This window comes from Ricinus communis, chromosome 9 (assembly GCF_019578655.1).
Source record: "Ricinus communis isolate WT05 ecotype wild-type chromosome 9, ASM1957865v1, whole genome shotgun sequence".
NCBI classification, from domain to species: domain Eukaryota; kingdom Viridiplantae; phylum Streptophyta; class Magnoliopsida; order Malpighiales; family Euphorbiaceae; genus Ricinus; species Ricinus communis.
In genome coordinates this window covers 22,085,437-22,110,030 of record NC_063264.1, presented here as the reverse complement: position 1 = coordinate 22,110,030, position 24,594 = coordinate 22,085,437, and the positions used below count along the sequence as shown (strand labels likewise).

General features: G+C 31.4%; 1 protein-coding gene and 2 long non-coding RNA genes across 3 annotated transcripts; 1 reads left to right on the top strand and 2 right to left on the bottom strand.

Moving 5' to 3' along the window:
- Window positions 1-1,197: 1,197 nt before the first annotated feature.
- LOC125371077 lies at window positions 1,198-1,798 on the bottom strand. The gene is made up of 3 exons (XR_007217280.1): window positions 1,655-1,798; window positions 1,521-1,575; window positions 1,198-1,426 (listed from the first exon to the last, which is right to left on the bottom strand). It is a non-coding gene; the product is annotated as an uncharacterized LOC125371077 (long non-coding RNA).
- A 6,777-nt stretch (window positions 1,799-8,575) lies between these two features.
- Window positions 8,576-10,949, bottom strand: LOC125371069. Its single transcript, XR_007217271.1, has 3 exons — window positions 10,159-10,949; window positions 9,698-9,762; window positions 8,576-8,930 (listed from the first exon to the last, which is right to left on the bottom strand). It is a non-coding gene; the product is annotated as an uncharacterized LOC125371069 (long non-coding RNA).
- Window positions 10,950-12,899: 1,950 nt separating this feature from the next.
- LOC8268834 (uncharacterized exonuclease domain-containing protein At3g15140) lies at window positions 12,900-17,156 on the top strand. The gene is made up of 6 exons (XM_002523224.3): window positions 12,900-13,261; window positions 14,026-14,228; window positions 14,465-14,545; window positions 15,555-15,680; window positions 16,089-16,218; window positions 16,737-17,156. The coding sequence occupies exons 1-6, from the start codon at window positions 13,010-13,012 to the stop codon at window positions 16,932-16,934; spliced, it is 990 nt and encodes a 329-aa protein (XP_002523270.1). The 5' UTR covers window positions 12,900-13,009; the 3' UTR covers window positions 16,935-17,156.
- Window positions 17,157-24,594: the final 7,438 nt, after the last annotated feature.

Sequence of the window (24,594 nt, the reverse complement as noted above, 5' to 3'; positions counted from 1 at the left end):
GAATTCAAAATACACGGTGGTTGAATGGTGATGTAGCATTTTCAATAAATTTAAAAAAAAAAAGAAAAAGAAAAAGAAATTACTAAGCAAAGTCATCAAATTGCTAAAACTCCCTGCCTTTGTTGTCCTAAACCCTTTTCTCTAAATTTGAATAAATGCTAGGGTTGAACCATCTAAATCCTTTCCCTAAATTACAAAAAGTGATTAGGACGCATAATGTTTGAATGATCTAACAATCAAAGTTCTTCTGTCTCGTCGATCACTAGGGTTGTGTGTAGGTAAGGTAATGTTGAATTATTGATTTTGTGGATGCTGGAAAACTCATGCATGAGGTTCTTCAGGTGTCGACATAGGCAACAGATGATATTATTTTCTTCAATTGTTTTGAAATTTAACCATTTGACCAAAGATTGATTTTCTTGAGTGCGGATGATTTGTAAGGAGGAGATTGTAAAAATTTTTAATGGATTGAAGATCCTTACACTAGGAGGGTGCGAGAAGTTTTAATTGAGATTTTCACGAAGATGTTAGAGGAAGCTTGTAAGCTTAAAAATACAAAGATTGAACTGTTAGAGCAAAAACTAAATGTTTACATCAATAAAAATCATAGTGTTTTATATGAAGTTGACAGTGCTAATGAAGGGAAGGCTATTCTAAAAAATGGAAAGAAGAAGTTGATGATTGAGAATAAGAACTTGATTAATGATATAATTCAATTGAAAAAGCATTGTTTGTTGGCAAAAATGGTGATTATTGTTTTATTAACATTGTTAATCAATTGTTTTATTTTTATGCCAATAGATAGAGCAAGTGTTTTGTACTTGCCTTAGGTTGGTCTATGAAATTTGAATATTGTACTGAAACTTTAAGAAGTAATAGAACAAAGCTGCTTTGCAAATACTTTGATTTAAGTATTTGCAATTGTTTGTTAAATAATAGATACATCAATACTGGACAAAAGCATTATAACCCTAAAATTGTACTAGTGCAGCACGCAGTAGTTAGAGCAGTTTCTATCTAAGTCTTACATATGATCAAAAGCAAAATATCCATGTGTTTCAAAAAGAAAAAAACTATTATTTTGTGCCCAAAAACTAGAAATAAAATAACAAGTATCAATAATTGCACCTTTGCTGAAATAGTAGTATTTAATCAATAAAAAAGTTCCCTTTATGAAATAACTTCATCAATCCTGCAAATTCACATCCTAAGTAACAATTGATCTCTATCTACTAATTAAATTGTTTGTGCTTTATCGACCACTGGAGCTTATGCTGAAGCCTCTGTTAATGCCTGTGTTGATGCATGTGCTGCTGCTTGTGCCGCTTGCACTGCTGGTCCAGGTGGTGGTGCTTCTCTGATTGGTGGTAGATTGACTGATCTAGCAGCTGCAGCTGTTGCATTACCTCCACATTCATAATTCATTCTGCTTTTACCAGACATTTGTAATAAAACATTCCAATTAATATTAATAACAGAATCATACATTTATTCTAACACAAGAAAGTGGAATTACATACCTTACTCCACATATTACCACTAAGAAAAAACCTTCACTCCATAGCCTTGTTGTGTCTATAGTAAAAACACAATTTTAGTAACTAAGTTTACTTTTCACCAATCACTACAACATTCACAGAAAACAATTACTCACCATATGTTGCTCTTTGAATTCAGTTGCAACTTCAGGATTAATTTGTCTTACAGGCTTTCTTAGCTTGTGTTGTACATTTCTTGTTGCAGGTTTTCTCCTAGTTTTGTTAGGCTGTGAAGTTTCCTATTTTCTTCGTCTTCCTTATTTTCCCTTGTGTTGAAAGTAATAAATTAATATAAATTGGATATATGCATCAAGATGGACATAAGAGTATAATATTACCTTAGGTTTTGGTGCAACAATCAATGTAGCATTAACATCATTCTTCTTTAGGCAGATTCTTTTATTGTGATCAAATATGCCACAAATATGACATTTCATTTTAACTCCAATTTTGGGTAGCTTGTGAGGGTTCCTTTTCTCATCCTCAACCCCTTTTCTTCTTTTTAAATCTTGGTCTCCCGAGTGGTTTCACAAACACATGAGGTATTGGGTCTTCAGTGACTTAAGGCCACTGTTTTTGTCCATTTAGAAGTGCTAGAGAATGCTCATAATTTAAAAAGTTGGTAGAACAATGGTAACATCCATCAACATAATTAACTGGGTCATCCATCAAGTATTGTTTACATGCAACAACATGGCAATGAAGAATATCAGTTAATTCCCAATACCTGCATGTGCAATTCTTGTTATTCAAGTCCACAACATATACTTCATCAAAAAAAGAAACCTAATACTTTTTCCCATAGCAAGTTTGATAGTGCAATATTTCACCAATTTCTTCATCTTCTAAACTTTTTTCCTAATCCTAGGACAAACCAGGTCTTTGCACCTAGAAATTTGAGCAATAGTTTTATACATCCTAACCATGAAATGTTTCCTAATATCTTCTAGCATGTCTATTATAAGTTTGGTTCTACTTTTGACAATATATCCTTTGAACATCTCACAAATATTGTTATTAATAACATCAAATTTAGTACATGCATTTATAAAGGATTTGCAGAAAAGTGCATGGTTTCTCTTCAAAAAATCCTCATAAGCTTCCTCTGACTCATCTTTCAAATCCTTCAAACATGAGTGGTATTGAGACTCACATGTAGACTTGGCAGCATTCTAGAAAAGTTGCTTGAACTTTGCCCACTGTACTATTTCTTCCAATTAGCATAGTTTTTGTACTCAATTTGTGAGGCCAATTTCTTTAGAGCATTTAAAAGTCTCTGACCTATAAGCAAAAGACATAGAAAAGTAAGCAATAAAGTCCCTCAATTAATACACCACATAAAAATGGACAAAACATAAGAAAAAAGATTGGATTGGTGTTACCTTTTGTTGAACACTAATGAATAATCAACCAAACCCATCAATTATGCCAAACTCTTGAAATAGAATTTCAAGACACTAAGTCCAAGTTTCTTCATTCTCTCTTTCAACTACTGCCAATGTAATAGGGTACATCTTATTATCTGAATCCTTTGCAACAGTAGATACAAGGACACCTCCTAATACTGTCTTCAAAAAACAAGCATCAAATCCAAGCATGCTTTTGTAGCCAACATAAAATCCTCTCCTAAGTGCACTAAATTTTATGTAGAACCTTTGAAACACGCATTTTCCCTGATTATCAAGTTCAGCCTTCAATTCAAACTGGTCATCTCTATTTATTCTCTTTAATTCAACAGCATATTATCTCAACTTACCATGATGCTCCTCAAATGAACCCTTGATTTTATTGAGTGCCTTCCACTTAGCCCTATAAGCTGTAATAAGAGTCATATTGACATCATATTTCAGCTTCATATCATCAATTATATGCTTAGCACCATAATTTGGATTCCTTTTAATTAAGGCTTAGTACTCTTTTGCTAACTATTTTGGTGTAATTTGCTTATTATATGGCTATCTAACATAAGTATGCTCCCAATATAGAGTCTTTTATTACAAAAGTGTCTTCTCCTAGCATCTTTAAACCATGAACTCTCGAATTGCATCCTTCCACACATTTAGCATCAAGCTTCCCACTACCAAATTTGTGCCAACGAATAGTATGGCCATTTAAAATAGCCCACATTCGAAATGTTTTCTTGCATTCTATATCATCTTTGAGTCTCAATCCTAGCTCTAACTTCAGGTTCATGTGATTACAATTAGTTGCATAAACTTTAGGTCTCTCTCTTCTTCTCACATGGAGACTAAAGTCACTCTTTTCACTAGAAATAAGAGTTAGGATAGAATCATCTAAAGATTGATATTCAAATTCATACCGACTCTCTTCTTTTTCATTGGCAGCCTCAATTGGAGCTTTAGATGCATAACTTTCTTAGCTTGTCCCTTAACATTTTTTTACTTTCACTTTCTTCCAGTTTTTAACAATTGAAAATTTTTTCCACTTAGGTCTGCTTGTTGCCTCATTGTCATCAGAATCTTGAACTTCTTGTTCATGTATCTTGCCCATTTTAGGTTCCTTCTTACCTCTAATAATTTCTCATCATCACTACTAAAATCTTCATCATTCATCCCATCATTTGTCTTACTCTCTTGAACAAGAACATATTTTGGGTCTTCACTTTCGCTAGCACCATCTATCCCAAATTTTGCATTGCCTTCCATAAACCCCTCAAAGGTTTCTCCTATAATTGAAGCTCCCACATTTGCTTCAAATTCATCTGGTTGTGCTTCATCATTGCTTTCCACATCATTCTCAATAGCACCATTTTCTCCTGTATCATTCTCACCTTCAAAATCCACAATGAGTTCACCCTCTATATAAACATGGAATACACCATCCCTCACACAACTAAGCATCTCCATCACTCCCTTATTATTATAAAAGAAGCAAAACACTCCTTGTTCTAGATTCAAATATGTTATTTTGCTTAAACTAGAATAACCTAGTTCTCTAACATCACTTAAAATATCCAGATATCCACTCTTATCTAGGTCACAGTTATCAAAGTGCATAAATTCACCTCCTTCATATTCAACGATACCTATATCATTTTCAACAAACAATCCTCCATGGTGAAGCACCATAGTGTACAGATCACCCATTCTGCATGTAGCAGCACAAAAAATAACTTATTGCATGTACATTGCTATTTAACAATTATTGTTAACTCATCTCTACCAAATATAAGTTAATCATAAACATTTCACTCGTATCCCCAAATAGAATCAACATATATTATATTGCTTGCAAAACTCTTGAAATAATAAATAAACATTGAAAAGTCGTACCTGTCAATATTTTAGTCTTTACTGCATTGAACTCCTTACAATAAAGAATCAATGGTGTTCCTCTTTTGTCGCCTACCACTGAATCGAACGACTAAGACTTCGCTCTCTACCCAATCGAATGACCAATGTACCAACAAGAACCATAAAACTCTAGATTATCCACACTTTCTTGTCGTCTCTAAGTCATAAAGTTAGGGTTAGAAAAGTGAGCTTTAGACTTTGTCAATTTTTTTCCTGATTTGGGGAAAGGGTTTTAGGACAATAACGACGGGAAGTTTTGCCAACTTTGATGACTCGGCAGTTTTTCTGCTTAGTCATTTTTTCTAAATTTATTGAAAATGTCATGTCACCATTCAACCACCACGTATTTCGAATTCTGGTGGTCCAATTGTTATTTTGAAAAAAAAATAAAGAATAGAAATTTATAAGCTCAAAGTTATAGAATGGGATATAAAATTGAAAAGTTGTGAACAGTTTAGGAATTTTCAGGTAATTAGCCATTTTCTGTTTTCATTAATTTTTGTTAATATATTTTAGAATTTAATTATTATAAACGGGTTCAGTAAACAGAAAGTCATTTAATTACTTGAATATTTATATAAACTGATATTTAATAGGTAGGGTACCAGCTACTCATTTAAATATCTATAAAATATATTTAATAGTTATTTAATTTAAACAAATTTTAATTAGATCCAAAGTAGTGTGTGGGTATTCTTATTCAAATTTGAGACAGGTTCAGCTATTTGCTTTTAATCGGGTTCAGGTTTGAATATATTCAAATCGGTGAATATCTTAAATGTTCCCAGTCTTAATTTTATTGCTTATTAATTTAAAATAATTGTTGAAAAGAAAACTCTAACCGCTTTTTCTTTCTCTTCTCTAATTGTTCTTTTTCTCAATTCTTATTTTTGGTCCGCTGCTAATTATCTTTTAGGCTTGTTATTATGTTTGATTCGATAAATATATATTCTATATATTTTTTTATTTTTTAAAATTTTCTTTTAAAGAGCATTTGATTTTCTTTATGGAGTTTATATAGTATTTGGTTTGCTTTGTGGAGAAGATAATGATATTTAATTTTTCTTTCATGAAGATATTTATGGAATTTAGTATTAACATAATAAAAAAAATTTGTTGTTCCTACAATGGGGTTCAAATAAAAATCAAAGGGTTAATTTGTAGTTTCATATAGCCACTTAATGAAGCACATTGATTGTTGAGTTACATATTTAAGAGCTTTTTATAATAACTAGTATTGCTAGTCACTCATATTGATTGTTGAGTTACATATTTAAAGAGCTCTTTATTGTAACTAATATTGCTAGTCACATGCATTGCACTCAAATTTTTTTATTATTTTATAAAATAAAAATATTTAATAAATTACTAGATAATACAATATGACATAATATAATATTTATTAAGCATACTTAACTATTTTATGAATTTTTTTCCGTATAGTAGGAACTTATGTGTTATTATCTAATGAATAATTAGACTTCAAATTAATTTATATAATTGATAACTCATTATTAATACTAAGCTTTATATGCCTATTTTATCCAATTATATCTTTATTAAAATTATTTTTTATCAAAAATAATTTATTTTAGTTGAAATAATTCTATTTATTTATTTTCTTGCAATAATATAATTATATATTATATAATAATTATTTAATAAAAAATAATGAGATAAAATCTCCATAATAATAAAAGAAAGAAATATGAAAAAATTTAATATTTTAGTTTTAATATTTTCAATTTTTTATTTTGTAATATTATATTTTTAATTGTAATAGAAATTGTTTTAAAAAATAATAATAATAAATACATGAAATGAATAAAATAAAATTAAAAGTGTCTTATTTTTTATTCTGACTTCTTATCTTCAATTTTTATGAAAATTTGTATTAAATTATTTGGATTTATTATAGGTATTTATAATGATACAGTAATTTATTAATTTCTTATAGAATTAGGAATATATATGAAATTATGATAGGAGTGGGATTGAATTAAATTAGTCATTAATTAATATTATTAAAATTAAAAAATTGAATTAATTATGTATAAAATTGGAATAAAATTAATAATTACTAATTAATTCTAAAGATATTTTAGTCAGTTCAAAAATTTCCTTCTCCTATAGCATAAGGACTCATGTGTTAATATAAACTTTATAAATTTAATAGATAATTTGACTTCAAATAAATTTATATAAAATCATAAAATATTTAAATTTTTTCTTTGCTTTGATTTAATAACTCATTATCAATACTAAACTTTATATGTTTTATTTTATCTAATTATATTTTTATTGAAATTATTATATAGAAAAAATTATTTATTTTAATTGAGTAATTATTTGAATTTATTTTCTTAAAATAATTTAATTATATTATTTGATAATTACTTAATAAGATATTAAAATAAAATGTTCGTGTTAATAAAAAAATATAAAAAGAAGTTTAATATTTTAGTTTTAGCAAAAAAATTTGAATAACTAAAATTAAATAATAGTATAATTTTCATTTTTCAAATAAAAGAATAAAGAATATAAAAATATAAGAAGAGGTGGATTGGATTTTAATGATAAACAAGAGCAAAAATAATAATAATTAATTAAATAGTAAATAAATATTAAAATTGAAATTGTATTTTTATGCTAATTGATATATTGCATTGGATACACTAACAATAAAGCTAGAATAGTTCTTTGAATTTATAATATTTCAAAATTTTTATTTACATTAAATAAAACTTAAATTTACAATAAGATATGATAATAAAACTCAATTTCATATATATGGACACTTGATGTTTAATTAATATACTATATAAAAGAATTACTGACTATATAAAATAATTCACTTGCAATAATCCTACTAATGATGTATTATAGTAATAATGAACACATTAAATATATATTAATAAAATAAATCAATTCCTTTTATTTTTTTCTTACTTTTTATCTTTTATTTTTAGTATTTTAAAATAACCAATAAAGTCATAAGTCTTTTTATACATTTTATATACTATATTCAAATTAATCTCTTTAATTTAAAATTAAATTGTTGTAATTCTTTAATCTTATAAGTATATATTATGAATGAAATCAATTAAATAAAAGTTGAAATAATAACAATATAATTAGAAATGCTCTATATAAATTATCCTTTTAAAATTTAAGAATTTGATATATAATAAGTTTAATGTGATGCATAGGATCATAGTAATTTATTATATAAAATTTGAACTATTTTAAGAAAAAATAAAATAATATATTAAACCAAATTTTAAAAATATCATAAAATAGAGTCGATATGTGTATCACTTAACTTCAAAAGATGGTAGTAACTAATCAATACCTGCACTTTTCGTGGAATTTAGTTAGATATTTTTTTAATATATTCTACATGTTTTATTTATGAATTAATTTATATTGACTAAATTTATTATACTTTATATAATAATTATATTAGTCAACTTTAATTTTTAACATAAATTAAATAATTTATGGATATGGATGTTAAATATTTTTATTAGTATTAATTTTGTATATTAAATATAAATATAATAATTATTCTAGCATTTATAAGAGTATAATTTATGGCAACAGAATCGGGCAGTTCTGATTCACAATTCTGATTCCAGCCAGTTCCAACCAACTTTTAAAAAATAAAAAATTAATTTTTTATGAGTTAGAATTGGAACCGATAGTTCTGATTTCAGCTGAGGAAAAACCGATCTTAAATTGGTCTTCTATGTGACGACCCGATCTGTGGGCCCGTGACCGGCACTAGGGAATGGGTAGATGTAAGGCCACCGAATCCCGTAGTAAGCCTGACACTCATTAACTTAATTACATCTCATCTAATATCACTGATGTCACAATTTCTTAACCATTAAATTCTACATATTTAATTCGGTCTGCCATAAGAATTAGGCGAGACCCGAAACTATATAAAATTACAACTGATAAGTCTATTACTTCTACTGTGGAGAATATAAAATTTTACAAGTCAAACATACCAAATCAAATACATCACTCGATGATGAAGGAGTTGGGTTGCTAGGTAAGAGCTGCGAGAAGACTAACAATCACAGATTTGAAAAACAGTAAAATTGAGACTGTCAGTCAGTGAGTTAAAAATCATATATCCAAAAATATTTACAACACTTCCATAATACATTTATTTAATTTGAAATAAATAATAAGTCATGCAAAAATAAACGTGTCATATCATGCTTATATAAAATAATTTTCACATACTACGGGACGGAGTATCTTAGCAGAATTTTAATCCCAACACCAACTCTCTCTTATTCTAACAGAAATGGTGCCCAGAGAGCGAGGCTCGACCAGGGTCCTTAAATCTAATTTAGATACTTAATTATCATTAACACTCTTAGCCTTTCGGCTCTCTTACTCCAATAAGACTGGCGCCCAGAGAGCGAAGCTCGACTAGGGTCCTTAACTCTAGTCTGGTCACTTAGGTTTCCAAATAAGCCGGTGCCCAGAGAGCAATGCTCGACTAGGGACCTTTACTCCGGCAACATACTGTACTAAGCCCAGAGAGCGATGCTCGACCCCAGGGCAAGTCCTAAACTTACTTTTTTAAATTTACCAATTTACCCTTTTTCCATCCCTTTCGGATTTATACCGGTGCACTCATCAAAATAATAGGTTCTATTGCCGTCCCATCCCGAGTCAACAAAAAATTGATAAAATCATAATGCGGAAAATGAAACATATATAAACAGTATATAACTAAATAATCAAAATATTAATCATTTAATCAGAGATATCGCGTAAAATATTAGCATGACACACGTAAGCAGATATATGACTTTAACTCACAGCTTTGACGACCTCATAGCTCTGCTCCGATGCCTCGGATGGAGCGAGCCGAACCGACAGATTATCTAATCACGAAAAATAATTAATCAATAACGCTGAAACAGTTGACTATTAACCCTAGGTCTAGATTCCTAGGACTGACTATCTAAAAAATCTCGACTCGGAAGAATTCTACTGAAAATCCGGCAGAACCTCCTTTAAAATATGGACATTTACCCCCCGTAAAACGGATCCAGGACCTACCAGAAAACACTTTGAATAATCAACATTTCATTTTAACAGGAGTCAGGTCCCCAATACTTCACTATTTTCCCGACTCCGCCACACATCACAAAACACGACCTAAGGCAGGCAGTCCGACAAACAATTATTTTGACTCACAATATTTTCTAATATTCAACACAATTCAATAAACATAAACTTTACCAAAGAATTCTAAAATCAACGGGTCGAAGAATTACCAAGACGCTTGATCGCTCGGTCAACTCGCCACCAGCCGCCGGAATCTGAGCGACGATCCGAACGCACCAACAGACTCAAAATGACGCGCTGATGACGATCCCTGCTTCCGATTTTTCGATTCGACCCCTGATCATCCGGAGAGATTTACAGACGATCTCGGCCGTCGATTTTTAAACAGGGTTTGATCGCCACGAAACCGGCGCCATTGTGAAGCTTGAGCTGAGGAGAGTCCGGATATGCCATCCGATCATCCATCCCTCGCCGGAAAAGCTAGAAAACGCGACTGCCACCAAATTTCTCTCTCCACTGCGAACTTCCAATTTCTGCCACCATTCGCGTCGCTGCTACTGCCAAAACAAAGCCAAGACCAATGGGAGTCGATCGCCACCAAAAATAGTGGCTACCGACGCCAGAAACGCCATGAACGGTGCTGGACAGCCGTTGCATCATCTCTCTCCTTTTTTTTCTCTCTCTTCGGGCTGCCGCTTGCCGCCAACTGAAGCTGATGCCGCCGGCGCCGGCTCTTTCGCCAGCTACCGCCACCACGCCCCGAGCCGACGGACAGCAACGCCCTCTCTCCCTCCTTCTTCTTCTCCCCCCGACGTCGACTCCCTCTTCCTTCTTTTTTTCTTTCTTTTCCCTTTTTTCCTTATCAGCATTTAGCCCTTGGACTTTTCTTCATTACTATTTGGTCCCTCAACTTTTTAATTACAACAATTTTGTCCTGCAGAAATTTCAATTAACCCCTAAACTTTTCTTTAGCTTTTCAATTAAACCCCTAACTATTTAATTTGGGCCAAATTAGAATTATTGAAAATACCCAATTACATATTTACTATTGCTTTTAAATATAAAATTACCAAAAAGCCCTTGCCGATATATTTAATTACAAAAATACCAAACATATAAATTTCCATTAAAACCCCATATTAATAAAATTATACTTTTAATCCTTATTTCAAATTAATTTTTTAATTTAATCCTAACACCCAATTAATTTAATTAATCAATTTTCTAAATATTTTCTAATTAAAATTTAATACCATTAGCTAATTAAAATGCCATTTTCTCTAAAAATTCTTTTATAAAATATCCTTTACAAATTCTTCCATAATTCTCAAATATAGAATTTAATTTATATATATTCATTTGGGGAAAAAATTTGAATAACCAAAAATATAATCTATTTCTCAAATAATTTACTTAATTAATTTCTTAAAAATCAAACTAATTGGATATGGAAATTAACTCCTTTATTTGTCTAGCATTAAAATTTCTATTAAATCATTCCAAATTAAAGCAAATAAAAATAAAAAAATTAATTTAAATAAAAACTCATTTATCAATTATTATTAACATTATCATTATTAAAGGAAAATTCCGGGTATTACATCCTAGTTCTAAGCCGGTTCTGCTTCGTTTTTACCAATCTAGTTCCATTTATCGAACTTATAAATTTTTGACACAAATATTAAAAATTAATATAAATAATATGAGAATCTATGAAATATAATTATTAAGTTCTATTTACATTTCAGTCATATAAATAGAATAAAAATGAAAAATAATATTAAAGTATAAAGCATAAAAAGAGAAAAAAATTGATACAGTTTAAAACAAACTTAAATAACTTCAATACATTATTATTGAAATAAGTTTTTTTTTCTAAGGCTGTTTATAAGTAGAATTTATAAAATGTTATAAAAAAATAATAATATTTATGTTTTTTATAATTAATAAATAATAAATAATTGAAAATAAAATAAAAGCCATAAATGAATGTAAAGATTAAAAAACAAATAATTAAATTATAAGAAAGAAAAGAGAAAATAAATTTATTAATAAACTCAAAAATTAGTAAATAAAGAAAAATAAAAAAATAAAAAATAAATATACCTAATCTAATATATAGAAAGAAATATGGTATAAAAATAAAATAAAATAAATAAATAATTCAGAATAATAACAAAAAAAAACACATATAAAAATTGAAATTTAAAAAATTTATTATTATTACAATTATAGATTAAAAGAGAAAAAAATATTTTTTTATAAATTAATATTTACAAAATAAAGTGTCAAATGTCATATTTTAGCACTCCTACATAATTAAATTTTTTCTTCAGTTTTAATATATATATATATATATATATATATATATACACTGAGCTCCACATATTCTTGTACAATCAAAAGGGATCGATTATGTAAAAGATGAGATCGATGAAATGCAATTTCACCGAAATTGAATCTTTGTGAGATCGTCAATATTGTACCAAAGGTTTCTTTAAAGTATACCGAATCAAGATAGTTATCCTTCTTCCCGACGCGAAAGAACGCAACTTCAATCAGTATCGAAATGAAATCTTAGATAATACCATAGTAGCAGCATGTATTAGAGCCGAAATAGGAGTAGGCCCTTCCATGGCATCCGGTAACCATACATGGAGAGGAAATTGCGCCGATTTAGTAATTCGCGCCAGAAAATACTACAAAGGCACACAAAGTAATAAATAAATAAATATATATATATATATATATATATATATAAATTTTTTATTAAATTATAATTTAATATATTTTTATTTTAAAATTTAAAATTTATTTTTTATCACTTTAGTATTATGTGAATATAACTATTAACAAATAAGGTTAAATTATACAATAAATGTTAGTAAATGAAAAAACATGTCTGTATTTGACACTTATTTATTTAGATTTTTAAATTACTTATTTTTATGAAGGTCCGAGTTCTTTATGGTATTTAATGCAAAAGCAATAGACCAGTCACTCACACCACACAGCTTGATTGTATGCGTTCTCTGCTGAAGCAGCAGAAGCAAGAGTATTATGTCTCTTGTAAGGGTAATTACTCCCTGTAAAATTCCTTCTTCCTGCAGCAACTTCGTCATCCCTGTCTTCCGAAATCCACGAAATAATCCTCTTGCATTCCGAACGCTCCCTAAATTCAATATCACTGCTAAGTATGCCCAAATCACTTCTTCTGCTTCTTCAACAACGCCGTCTGCTACTTATGATGATACTAATACTTATCGATGGAAACCTATGTGCTTGTATTTTACTCATGGCAAGTGCACCAAGGTCAAGCTCAAAATTCGCTTCTCTATGCCACCTGTTTGATAAATTGTCTCTTCTATTTTCATTTTTAGTTTTTCTTTTTTTTTTTTTATGATTGGATTCCGCTTGCATTTTTTTTTTTTTTCTATATATGTTTTTATCAATCTATCAACCTATCCGTATATGATGTACATTGGCTAATAAGCACAAAAGTGTCCAACTTCTGGTTTCTCTCTTATGCTTGCCACCCGTTTGATGAATTGTCTCTTTTTTTTGTTACATTCTTCTAATGTAATTTTTTATTTATTTCCCTTTACGTGTATCTGCAGATGGTTTTATCAATCTAACATATGCATGCTTGTGTACTTCTGTTACTTATGTATTTTGAACGTAATGCATTATTGGGTCTGCAAATTGAACAATTACCAGGCCTCAAACTGGAATTTAAGGCTTTTAAATTTTACCCAATTGCTTTACGTTGTCATTTTTTATTTCCCCCATTTATACTTTCACAAGTTGTTACTGGAAGAGAATATTTCTTTTTGCTTATTTGTTGTATATTTATGTCGTTGCATCCCGTTTTGCAAGAATAGGTGATATTTGTCTATTTTTAGTGGCTCAATCTAAAATCTAAGCTTTTGTTTTTTATTAGTCTGCTTTTATTTTGTTTCCGTCTATAGTTATTAACAGGAAAAAACTTTTTATTTGAATTAACCCATTGAGATGCATTAGATGTTGGGATTTTGAATTGTTATCTTAATAAAATATTAAATTACCATGGCGTTCAGATGGATGATCCTACCCACCTAGAGGTGTTTAATCATGATTGCTCTAGGGACCTCCCAGTGAATGCTGCTGACTTCAAACGCAAGCGTCCCCAAGATTTTGAGTTTTTCTTGGTGTTTGATTTGGAGGGTAAAGTTGAGATTCTTGAGTTTCCTGTACTGATAATAGATGCAAAAACCATGGCTTTTGTGGATTTGTTCCACAGGTTAATCTCTTTTTCATTATGATTTGCTCTTTCGAATTCTCTGGTTTAGTTTGCAAACTGCAGTGCCTTTGTCACTGTAAATGAGATTCTACTATAAACTTCACTAAGGAAGAATCTGACTTTTACATTTTGCACCACTTATGGCGATTATTTGTGACAATTATTGTTGCTTCTCTGCATAATCTGTTAGAATTCCTTACTATGTATTATTAAAGTTCCTTATTGCTTCTTTACAGGTTTGTCAGACCATCTGCAATGAGTGAACAAAGAATAAACGAATATATTGAAAACAAATATGGCAAGTTTGGGGTTGACCGGTATGCTATTTATACTTGCAGTGTTGAATATGTTCCTATTAATTATCGTTTCTTTTTCACATTGCTAGTACACAGAAAAGCTCCTAGATGATTTAGGAGTTGCTCCGGAGTTTTTACTTGTGCTTGCTTCTTTGGTGAATGATAAATATCGAGTTGTCATCTGGCTGCTTTCTAATCTTTGGTCCACGTATCATGTTTTATGTGTTAAGTAAACCAGTGATGTTACCGTGATAAAATTGCTTAAGGAAAAGTTCATAAAACATATTTGTGGTTTAGCACTTTTCCAAGTTAGTTCAAGTTCGTTTATTTTTTCCTTGCAAAATGTGGTATGTGCTTTTTGCAATTATCAAAATCTAGTATATTGCCATAAGGCCTTCGGTTTTTGCTGACATGGCCCTGCGTGGCACACTTACCACTTATGCGACAGTCCTTTTTGTCAACATGATGCTTGTGTAGAACACTTTCTGCTTACCTGGAAGACCTTCCTCTTCAACCATGTAAGCACCACAATCTGCAAAACTGATGACATTATACTGCATTTCGTTGTAACCTCTTGCCAATAAAAATATCACATATTTAAAACTTGAAAACCACTAACTACATGCATGTTCTTATGCCCTGGGACTTCTATGGTAGCATTTGTTGTTGCCCTTATGTACAATTATTACTGTTTGTGACTGCTTAAGATGTGCTTTATGAGGCATATACCTTTCAAATCATTTAAATGAGCTGCATATCCCCACCCCTGGATTATGTCATCCTTACTATTTTAATCACTGCTAGTGTATGCCACAAAGGAGGCTATACGACTACTGTGTCAGACTTAATAAATAAATAACTTTGTTCAATAAAATTTAATAAATAACTACTAAGTATGGCATTTCAGATGCAAAAATCAGTCCGGAATGTAAATAATTATCTATTTTTCAAGTGTGATTCCTTTTTCTTTTTTTAACTATTATTCTTTGTGTGTGCTTGGGGATTTTTGATCTCTGACATTCTTTTACAGTGTGTGGCATGACACAGCTCTACCATTTAATGAAGTTATTCAAGAATTTGAGGCTTGGTTGACTCACCACCATTTGTGGGAAAAGAAGCATGGTGGACATCTTAATCGGGCTGCTTTTGTAACTTGGTGAGTTTGATTTTTTTGGATTATTTGTTTATTCTAGATTGTTTAATAAAGCATAAGATTTTAAGATCTAGTCTGGTTAGATCATTATTGCATAATAAAGCATAAGATCTCATCTGTTAGATTCCATTTTGATCTCATAGAGGTATATCTCTTAAAGATCTTATAAAGAGACAACTATTTTGTTTTTTTTGTTCTTATTATCTGGATCCATTGAAATTTGCAAGCACTACTTAGCTATTTCAGATGAAAATTTAAACCAGACAATCTATCTACATTAGGCATCTGTCAAGCTTCAAAATTTCAAAATGGGATTTCATTTTAGCGTTACTTTATAATATTTAGTCGAGTTCAGACGATAAATCTCTTTATATTTTGTTGGCTGATGTGTTTTTGTTAAACTGGTAACAGCGGAAATTGGGATGTGAAAACACAGATCCCTCGGCAATGCACAGTTTCAAAGATAAAGCTTCCTCGATACTTTATGGAGTGGATCAATCTAAAAGATGTTTATCAAAATTTTTATAATCCAAAGCAAGAGGTATGTATGTCTGTCAAGTTGATTATTATCTTTCATTAAAGAACAGCTGTTTGTCTCTTTTCTCATGGTTCAAATCATGGAACTTAAAATCAATGTTTCAGAAAAAAGAAAAAAATTTCAAAGATTGATGGGTGTACCACATTTATAATTTAGAGCCTCAAATTGACAACGGAACAAACCGGACTGCTGATTTTCTTGTCAACTAGACCTCGGTCATTTTTTGGAGCTTAATATTTTATGCTTCAGTAAAGAAGAATTTTAAGGGGCCACTTTTGGTTTAATTCTGCTGACAGTGGAGTAAACCAAAGTGATAATCAAGGCATCAATCTAATAGCTGACCAAATTATAATGATGAATTTCCCAACTGTATGTGCGGGTTCTTACTTACCCAGTCAACTCCATCTGTCTTAATTGTGAACTAGACCTAGATCATTATTTTTGTTGATATGGGATGGTGGAATCTACTTTTATCTATATTTCTTGGTAATGTGTATGTTTTACCTTTGTATGGATGACAGGCTAGAGGAATGAGGACAATGATGCAGCAACTGAAAATACCAATGCTGGGAAGTCATCATCTTGGAATTGATGACACTAAAAACGTAGCAAGGATTTTACAGAGAATGCTTGCAGATGGTGCAGTGATACCAATTACTGCTTGGAGGAATCCTGATTCAATTGGAAATGTTAACTTTCTGTATAAGAACCGCATTTAGCTATTTAATTAGTTTTTGAAGGCTAATTATAGGAACAATAGTACTTGTTTATGGCGACTTTTCATTTCATTCTTTACATAACATGTAGCCCTGTTCAAAACTCTGGCCAGCCAGGTCTGTTCCGGGTTTAGTTGGGTTTGAATTTTTTTAGCCTTGGCTTGACCCTGTCCCGCCTCTTCCATGGGGCCTTAGAAGTATATAGCTTTTTTACTTGTTTTTTCAGCGGACTGGCGCTATTGAATAGGGTTTTAAAAATTTACATTCTCAAGCTCGTAGAAAAATAATTGGCCTTTCTGGGTCTAAGCTCGGTTGGATTTAAAATAAAATAAAACATTGTCCAAATTTAAAAAATTTTGAAAACTTTTTATAAATATTTAAAATCAACAAAAAAAATATTATTTTTACTGTGTAATTTTTCTAAAAAAATATTATTATTATTTTTTTTAAAATACAGTTGATTTCTTTTGAAAAAATACTATTTTTATGATTTTCTTTTTTGAAAGTACAGTGATGACTCTAGTTGTTCTTTTGGGTTTTCTTTTATAGATTTTTTGGTTGGTTTATTAAAAAATAACTAAAAAAAACTATATTTTTGAAAAGAAAAATTAAGAACCTGTACTTTTTATATTTTAACATGATAAAAATAAAAAGATAGCAATGTGTTTTTTATAAAAAAATATTTTATATTTTTCAAACTTAGGGATGCTATAGATAAAAAGTAAACAACATGGTTTGACAATGAACATATGGAAAACCTGTGAAGCTTTGTAGGCTTGTCCAGGCAAGCGTTTGAAAGTTGAAGAAGACCAAACGAAACTGGACTCGACAACCAAGTCTGAAAACTGCAGTGTCCATTTCTCTTTTGTGTTTTTTCGGAACAAAGGTCTAATTATGAAGAAATTGGCTATTTTTTTCTAATAATCTCTTATAAATTAAGGACAAAAGGATAAGAAGTTTAGACCTTAGATCTTATTACTGAAATCTTATTACTGAATTACATTTGTATATTGTACAACATTCTGAATGTTGTCAATAAATGTAAAAAAAATTATAAATAATAAATGTTTAAAATAAATATTGGGTCAGTGAACATCTAGTCAAGTGAAAAAAAAAATTACAATGTCATTTAGTAGTTGAGTCTGAACCTTATAAAACTACTATTCATGTTAAATGTAAATTTATGACTGTTTTGTGAAGGTTTTAAGACAGAATTTTAACAGATTTGAAATCTTAAATACTTTTATTTAAAAATATGTTTTTTTTTTTTGTAAAATCTATTATTAAACTCTTGAATTTTTATTTTTATTTTATTGAGTTCTTTAATTTTTATTTTTTTCTTGAGACTTTTATTTTTGTTTGGATTAAGAATTTCATATATGTATTTTATGAGATTTTTATTTATTTTGTTAAGTAATGTATTTTAATTTTGCTTTGATTAAAGACTTTTGAGTCAATCAAAATAAAAATAAAAATAATAAAAACTCAATAAAATAAAATATAAAGTTGAAAATCTCAATAAAAATAATAAAAACTCAATAAAATAAAATATAAAGTTGAAAATCTCAATAAAAATAAAATTGAAACATTGAGGGTTTTAAAAATATAATTTACCATGTCTTTCTCCAAACAGTATCATCCAATGCAAATATAAATTTGCAACAGAATTTCAAATTGATCTTAGCCATCCATTTTATTCAAAAAATTTCAGCCATTAATTTTGTGACTGATTATTTATTCAACTAGTTACATTTCACTTTTCTTCTACACTTACCAACATATGAAATTTTTATTATTTTTTTTCATTTTAAAGACAAAAAGCTAAAATTTCTTGAGTTTGAATTCTTTTCTTTTTTAAAATGTCTCATGAAATTTCTTCAAATTCTTTCTAAAAGTATTCTTAAGAAATTTTAACAACTGCACCAGCACATTAGCTGATTAATAAGTTATTAAAAGGTACAAAAGATTTATCATTTCTATAATTTAACTTATATATATATTTCATCTTACATAAAAAAATTCTTTTAGTTTTTTATCCATTTGAAAGAAAAGAAGCAAGACACGGATAGAATAGGTATGATAAAATTAGGATTAAAAAATCAAAATAAATGATATAAAAAAATAGAGTTGTAAACACCAAATTTTGAAATTAGATATTAAGTAATTTTTAGAAATCTAGTGATGAAAATTTGATGTTCTAAAATTTCACGGTGGATTTAAAAGTCAAAATTAAGGGTTGACTTAGTTCTAATTAACTTGGTTAAAATTTTAATATTTAATCAAATCCTTTTTAATAAAATAAAAACATCTTTAAAAATTGGTTAAATCTTTTTAATTAGATCAAAATCCTTGAAAATAGTTAAAATTTGGATCAAAATCTTGAAAATATTCAAAATTAGATTTTTTGAAGACAATTACATATATATATTTTTTATAAAATTGGAATGATTATCATATTAATTTTAAAAGATTTTATTTGATATTAACAATATTTATCACTTAAGATATAATTTTTAAAATTATCTTTAATTATCTCTAAATAATGATTTTTTTATTTAGTAATTATTAACAAAATTCTATGATTTTTCTTCTCCGATAACTAGAAGTCCTCAGGCAAGAGGTTATCAACTAGACGTAAAGAAAAAGCACAGACTTAATATTCTAATATTGACCTAAATACTTTCAAAAATTCAAATCATATCTTTAAACTCAATTCTCCTACTAAAATTTACGAATATGCATTGAATGGCGAAAACCTGAGGGTCCTGTAGACTTGGTTAAATGAGGTAAGCTAACAACAAGGTCTTCAAATCTGACCCGAGTTCTAGAGTATTTGAAGTAATGGTTAGAAAGCTCTGGAGGAGGTTATCCAGCCACTCATTTTGATGGCTAAGTCAGTAAAGGTTTAAGGTGGTATGAAGCATAATGAATAAGTAAAATGGGATGTCCTTGACATGTTGTGTCGCGGTCCCTTATATAGGGATTGAAAGTCTCCTAGTCCTACATGAGTAGGACTTTATGAATGCAAGGTGCTTTAATCCTATTATTTTTGGTTGTATAACAGAGTCCTAGACTAGATCGGACTACTAAACTAGAGTCTGACCATGACTTAGTCTCCAAGAATCCTTATTGAACTTGGATTTGGACTTGAATCTTGTGTTTCTCGACAATGACAACTCAGGCTTTGATGCTCGATTATTATTAGTCTCCCCCTTTTGCTAGAGAGTATTTATGCTCAAGATAATCTGTATTTTCATGCTCAGTCATTCTAGTCGTATAACGAGTTTGATACCTCTCAGTAAGCAAGATCAAAGGATTCAAACTTGATCGGATCACGAGCAAGAGATATACTTGGTGGTACAATTTGAATTTTTGACCTCTGGTAGGTGAGACACTTGATATTCCTTTTGACGTTTCTTACATCGTGTCTGTAACTATGACTGATGTTTCCTATCTTGCTCTTTCAAATGACCATATCGTCCCTTATTTCTAAAATATTCCTTTGATAACCTAAGAGTACCAATGGTCTTTAAGATGACCTATAAAATGGTCATTCTTTATTTTTGTTACCTTTATGCATTTTGCAATATTTTTCCTCTATCTTCTAGTCTTTTCCTAGTTCATTGCTTTTGTGCAATTCTCGCATTTTTTTTCTCTACTATCGTCTTGCTTAGGGTTGTAAGCATTTGCTAGAAGTAAGTTTCCTTTACCCATTCACTTCTTCTTCTTTTTTCTTTTCTCTCTTTGTTTTCATTCTTCCATGGATAGTATCCCAACTTCTTCCTAAAACCTCGCTCTTGGGCCTAATAATAAAGAGGAGCATGTCCAAACTCACTCTCAAAAACATACTAATGAGTTTGTCAATAAAGAGGATCCTTCCTCTCATCAAGAAGAGACTAAAAGTCTTGAGTCTTCTTCTCAGGATGGTGAGAATGATCACCATCTCTTTCCATCTAAAATGAACTTTCTTCGTCTAATCATCTTAGAGCTTGGTATAAAATCCTAATTGAATTTTTCCTTAAGGAGTGTCCTAAGCATTCTCTCAATAATAACACTCCCGAAGCTAATCACATAATGTTGTATGAAGAGCATTTAAAAGTCGGTCTTAGGTTGCCTTTAGATCCCTTTGTTAGGATCGTCATCCTAGATAAAAACATCTCTCTCACTCAATTACATCCCACTTCCATATGTCTTGTTGCTTTTAAGCAACTTTGCATAAACTTTAATATCGTCCCTACTTTTTATTTCTTCTTCATTTTATTTGGTTGTTCGGGCTACCAAGTATGTCTTTGTGACAGTCTGGCCTAGAAAGCGGTCTGATGAGGGCAGGAAGTGATTGCTGAGGCAAAGAAAAAAATAGGATGCCTGGACAAGGAGCGGCTTCTGGAAGGCTTCTAGGATGGCAGCACTCTAAGGTACGGGGGTACATGAATGAATCAAATTGCACATCGAAATGGGGTGGGGAATGGTTGACATATATATAAAGAGTTGGAACCAATCACATGAGGCGCCTTTTGGTTGTTTGGCTGTGGAGTTGTAGGAACTCCAAAGTTAAACGTGCTTGGTTCAGAGAAATTCCAGGATGGAGGACCTTTTGAGAAGTTCTCGAACCCGCCAAAGGGATAAAACCGTGAGGCCAGTTAAGGACCAAAGCGGATAATATCTTATGTGATCTGGTTTCGGGTCATTACAAATGGTATCAAAATAGGACCCCTCTAGTAGATGTGTGGTTCGAGGACGAACCAGGCGAAAGCTGGTGGGCATGTGATAGCCTGGCCTAGAGAGCGGTCTGACGAGGGTGGGAAGTGATCGCCGAGGCAAAGAAAAAGATAGGATGCCTGGACAAGGAGCGGCTTCTGGTAGGCTTCTAGGATGTCAGCACTCTAAAGTATGGGGGTACATGAATGAATTGAATTGCACATCGAAATGGGGTGGGGAATGGTTGATAACATATATGTAAAAAGTTGGAACTAATCACATGATGTGCTTTTTGATTGTTTGGCTGTGGAGTTGTAGGAACTCCAAAATTAAACGTGCTTGGTTCAGAGAAATTCCAAGATGGGGGACCTCCTCGGAAGTTCTCGAACCCCGCCAAAGGGACAAAACCGTGAGGCCAGTGGGGGGCCCAAAGCGGACAATATCTCATGTGATATGGTTCCAGATCGTTACAAATGGTATCAGAGCAGGACCCCTCTAGTAGATGTGTGGTTCGAGGACGAACCAGGCGGAAGCCGGTGGGCAAGTGACAGCCTGGCCTAGAGAGCGGTCTGATGAGGGTGGAAAGTGATCGCCAAGGCAAAGAAAGAGATAGGATGCCTGGACAAGGAGCGGCTTCTAGTAGGCTTCTAGGATGGCAGCACTCTAAGGTACAGGGGCATATGAATGAATTGAATTGCACATTGAAATGGGGTGGGGAATGGTTGATAACATATATGTAAAGAGTTGGAACTAATCACATGAGGCCTTTTGGTTGTTTAGCTGTGGAGTTGTAGGAACTCCAAAGTTAAACGTGCTTAGTTCAAAAAAATTCCAGGATGGGGGACCTCTTGGGAAGTTCTCGAACCCGCCAAAGGGACATAACCGTGAGGTCAGTGGGGGGCCAAAGTGGACAATATCTCATGTGATCTAGTTCCGGGTCATTACAGCCTTCATGTATCTTAGGGCTTGTTTTGGCCATAAGATCCTAGATGGTCTCATATCTTTTATTCATTATTGGCGAGATCATTATTTTCTTGTTTACCACTACCGATTTTGCCAACCTTCCAAGAATATGACATGTTCCTCATGCTAGGAAATGAATAAAATTAGTCCTTAAAAGAGGACCTCAAAAATAGAAAAATATTAATGAGCGTTAGGAAGATAAGGACTCCCATTTTTATTTCTCCCCTTATATCTTAGTCTCTAACTGAGCTTAAGACGCCCGAACATCGAGGGCCTGAGCTAGGTGACAATTCTTCAAGTATACCTACTTAACCTTTTCTTATTTGGTTGCTACATTTTTTGTTTATGAAATTCTAATATGATCTTTATTCTTATTGTTCTTGCAATGATTGATTTGAAGCAGTTGAAGAGAGCTAAGCTCGTTAAAGGTAAAAATTCGATGAGCTCGTCTTTTGCTCTCCCTAAATCTACTATCGAGGATGGGACCTCTAAAGATAATTATGGCCAATTGATAACAACTTCATCAGGTCCTTCTCCAAGTGCCGATCATGAGGTCAGTATCTTATCCTTGCCACTGCCTTCTTTTATTGGGAAGCATCCTCATCTTATTGATGAGGATGATTGTGTTGAGGTGGAGAACCCTCGATCTTCCACTAAGTGTTCGGATCCCTAGACGTATCTTCAAAAGAAGTATGGGACGACTCCTACTGTGCAAACAATGCCCTTAATTAAGGAGCTTGCTAGTTTGATCAACTTCTAGTATGATTAAGGGAGCTGGAGAATGTCCATCATGACAATCTTCATGCTTATCAAATGTCTCTCATCCTTCAAGTATATCGATCTTTATAACCTTAGTTTTATAAATGGTTCTTCTTTTTCTTTAACTATTCCTTTATATAGGATATGACCCTTGGTAATGCTCGAAAGCATTACGAAAGGCAACTGAGCAAGCAAGCCTTCCACGATCAGACTCGTGCACAGACTGGTGAGTTTGTGCTTCAAAAACAAGCTGAGGATCTCTCTGCCGAGGAGAGAAAGCTGGAGAGTGATCTTTAAGCCGAGAGTGCAGCTACCTAGCTCAGCAAAGCTTTATCGGAGAAGAAAATGTTTGACCAATGGGTTGCTAATCTTCATTTGGAGTATGCTTCCCAGACCTTGAAATGTGTCGATCAGAGCTCTATCAATGAGAAGCTTGAACCTGGCAAGGAAGAATCTTACTCTGAGCTATCTTTTATCCTCAACAGCTACAAGAAGGTAATGAAGGAAGCTGTTAAAAGTAAGTTTACTAATGCTTATATGAGTTTCTTTGATGATATAGATTTTAAAGAGATAGGTAACAAAGCTTAAGAGAGGGTCACTCAAAAGGCTTTGGGTGGCGAGGTAGCTCTAGGTGCAAATATAAATCCTCCTTTGAAAGATGATTTGAATGTAGAGAGCGACCTCATTGAGGCTGGGGACATAGTTAACGATAAGTCCTGAGCTTAATATATATGTAACCATTCTTATTAATGAAATCTTTTTTCCAATCCGATCTTCCTTAATTGCTTTCTAAACTTTTGGTGTTTGTCTGAATGTTGAAGCTAGTCTGCTTGTCTTTTCCTTTCTTTTTGCATAAAATATTACCAAGTATAGTAACTCGGTAATACTTAAAATTGGACGAATTTTCATACTTGAGTATTTTATTTATTCTTTCTTCATGCCTAAGTGTAGTTACTCGATATCTTTATATGATGCACTGATAGTAAATCGACATTTTTAGGAAAATGCTCTCATAATATGCTAAGTGCTCTAAACTGAGCTTGGTGCATTTAGATCGGTGTCTTTTATGGGAATGCACTAATAAGGTGCTTTATGCTTTAAACTGAGCTTGATGCACCTAGATCAGCATCTTTAGGAGAATGCACTAATAATGTGCTCTATGCTCTAAACTGAGCTCGGTGCGCCTAGATTGGTGTCTTTAGAAGAATGCCTAATAATATGCTCTATGCTCCAAACTGAGCTC

Bases quoted from the DNA above. Each gene is read 5' to 3' on its own strand.
- LOC8268834 (XM_002523224.3), top strand. From the start codon at position 13,010: ATGTCTCTTGTAAGGGTAATTACTCCCTGTAAAATTCCTTCTTCCTGC. The intron at 14,229-14,464 runs GTTAATCTCTTT...GCTTCTTTACAG, and splicing joins TTTGTGGATTTGTTCCACAG to GTTTGTCAGACCATCTGCAA. The intron at 15,681-16,088 runs GTGAGTTTGATT...AACTGGTAACAG, and splicing joins CGGGCTGCTTTTGTAACTTG to CGGAAATTGGGATGTGAAAA.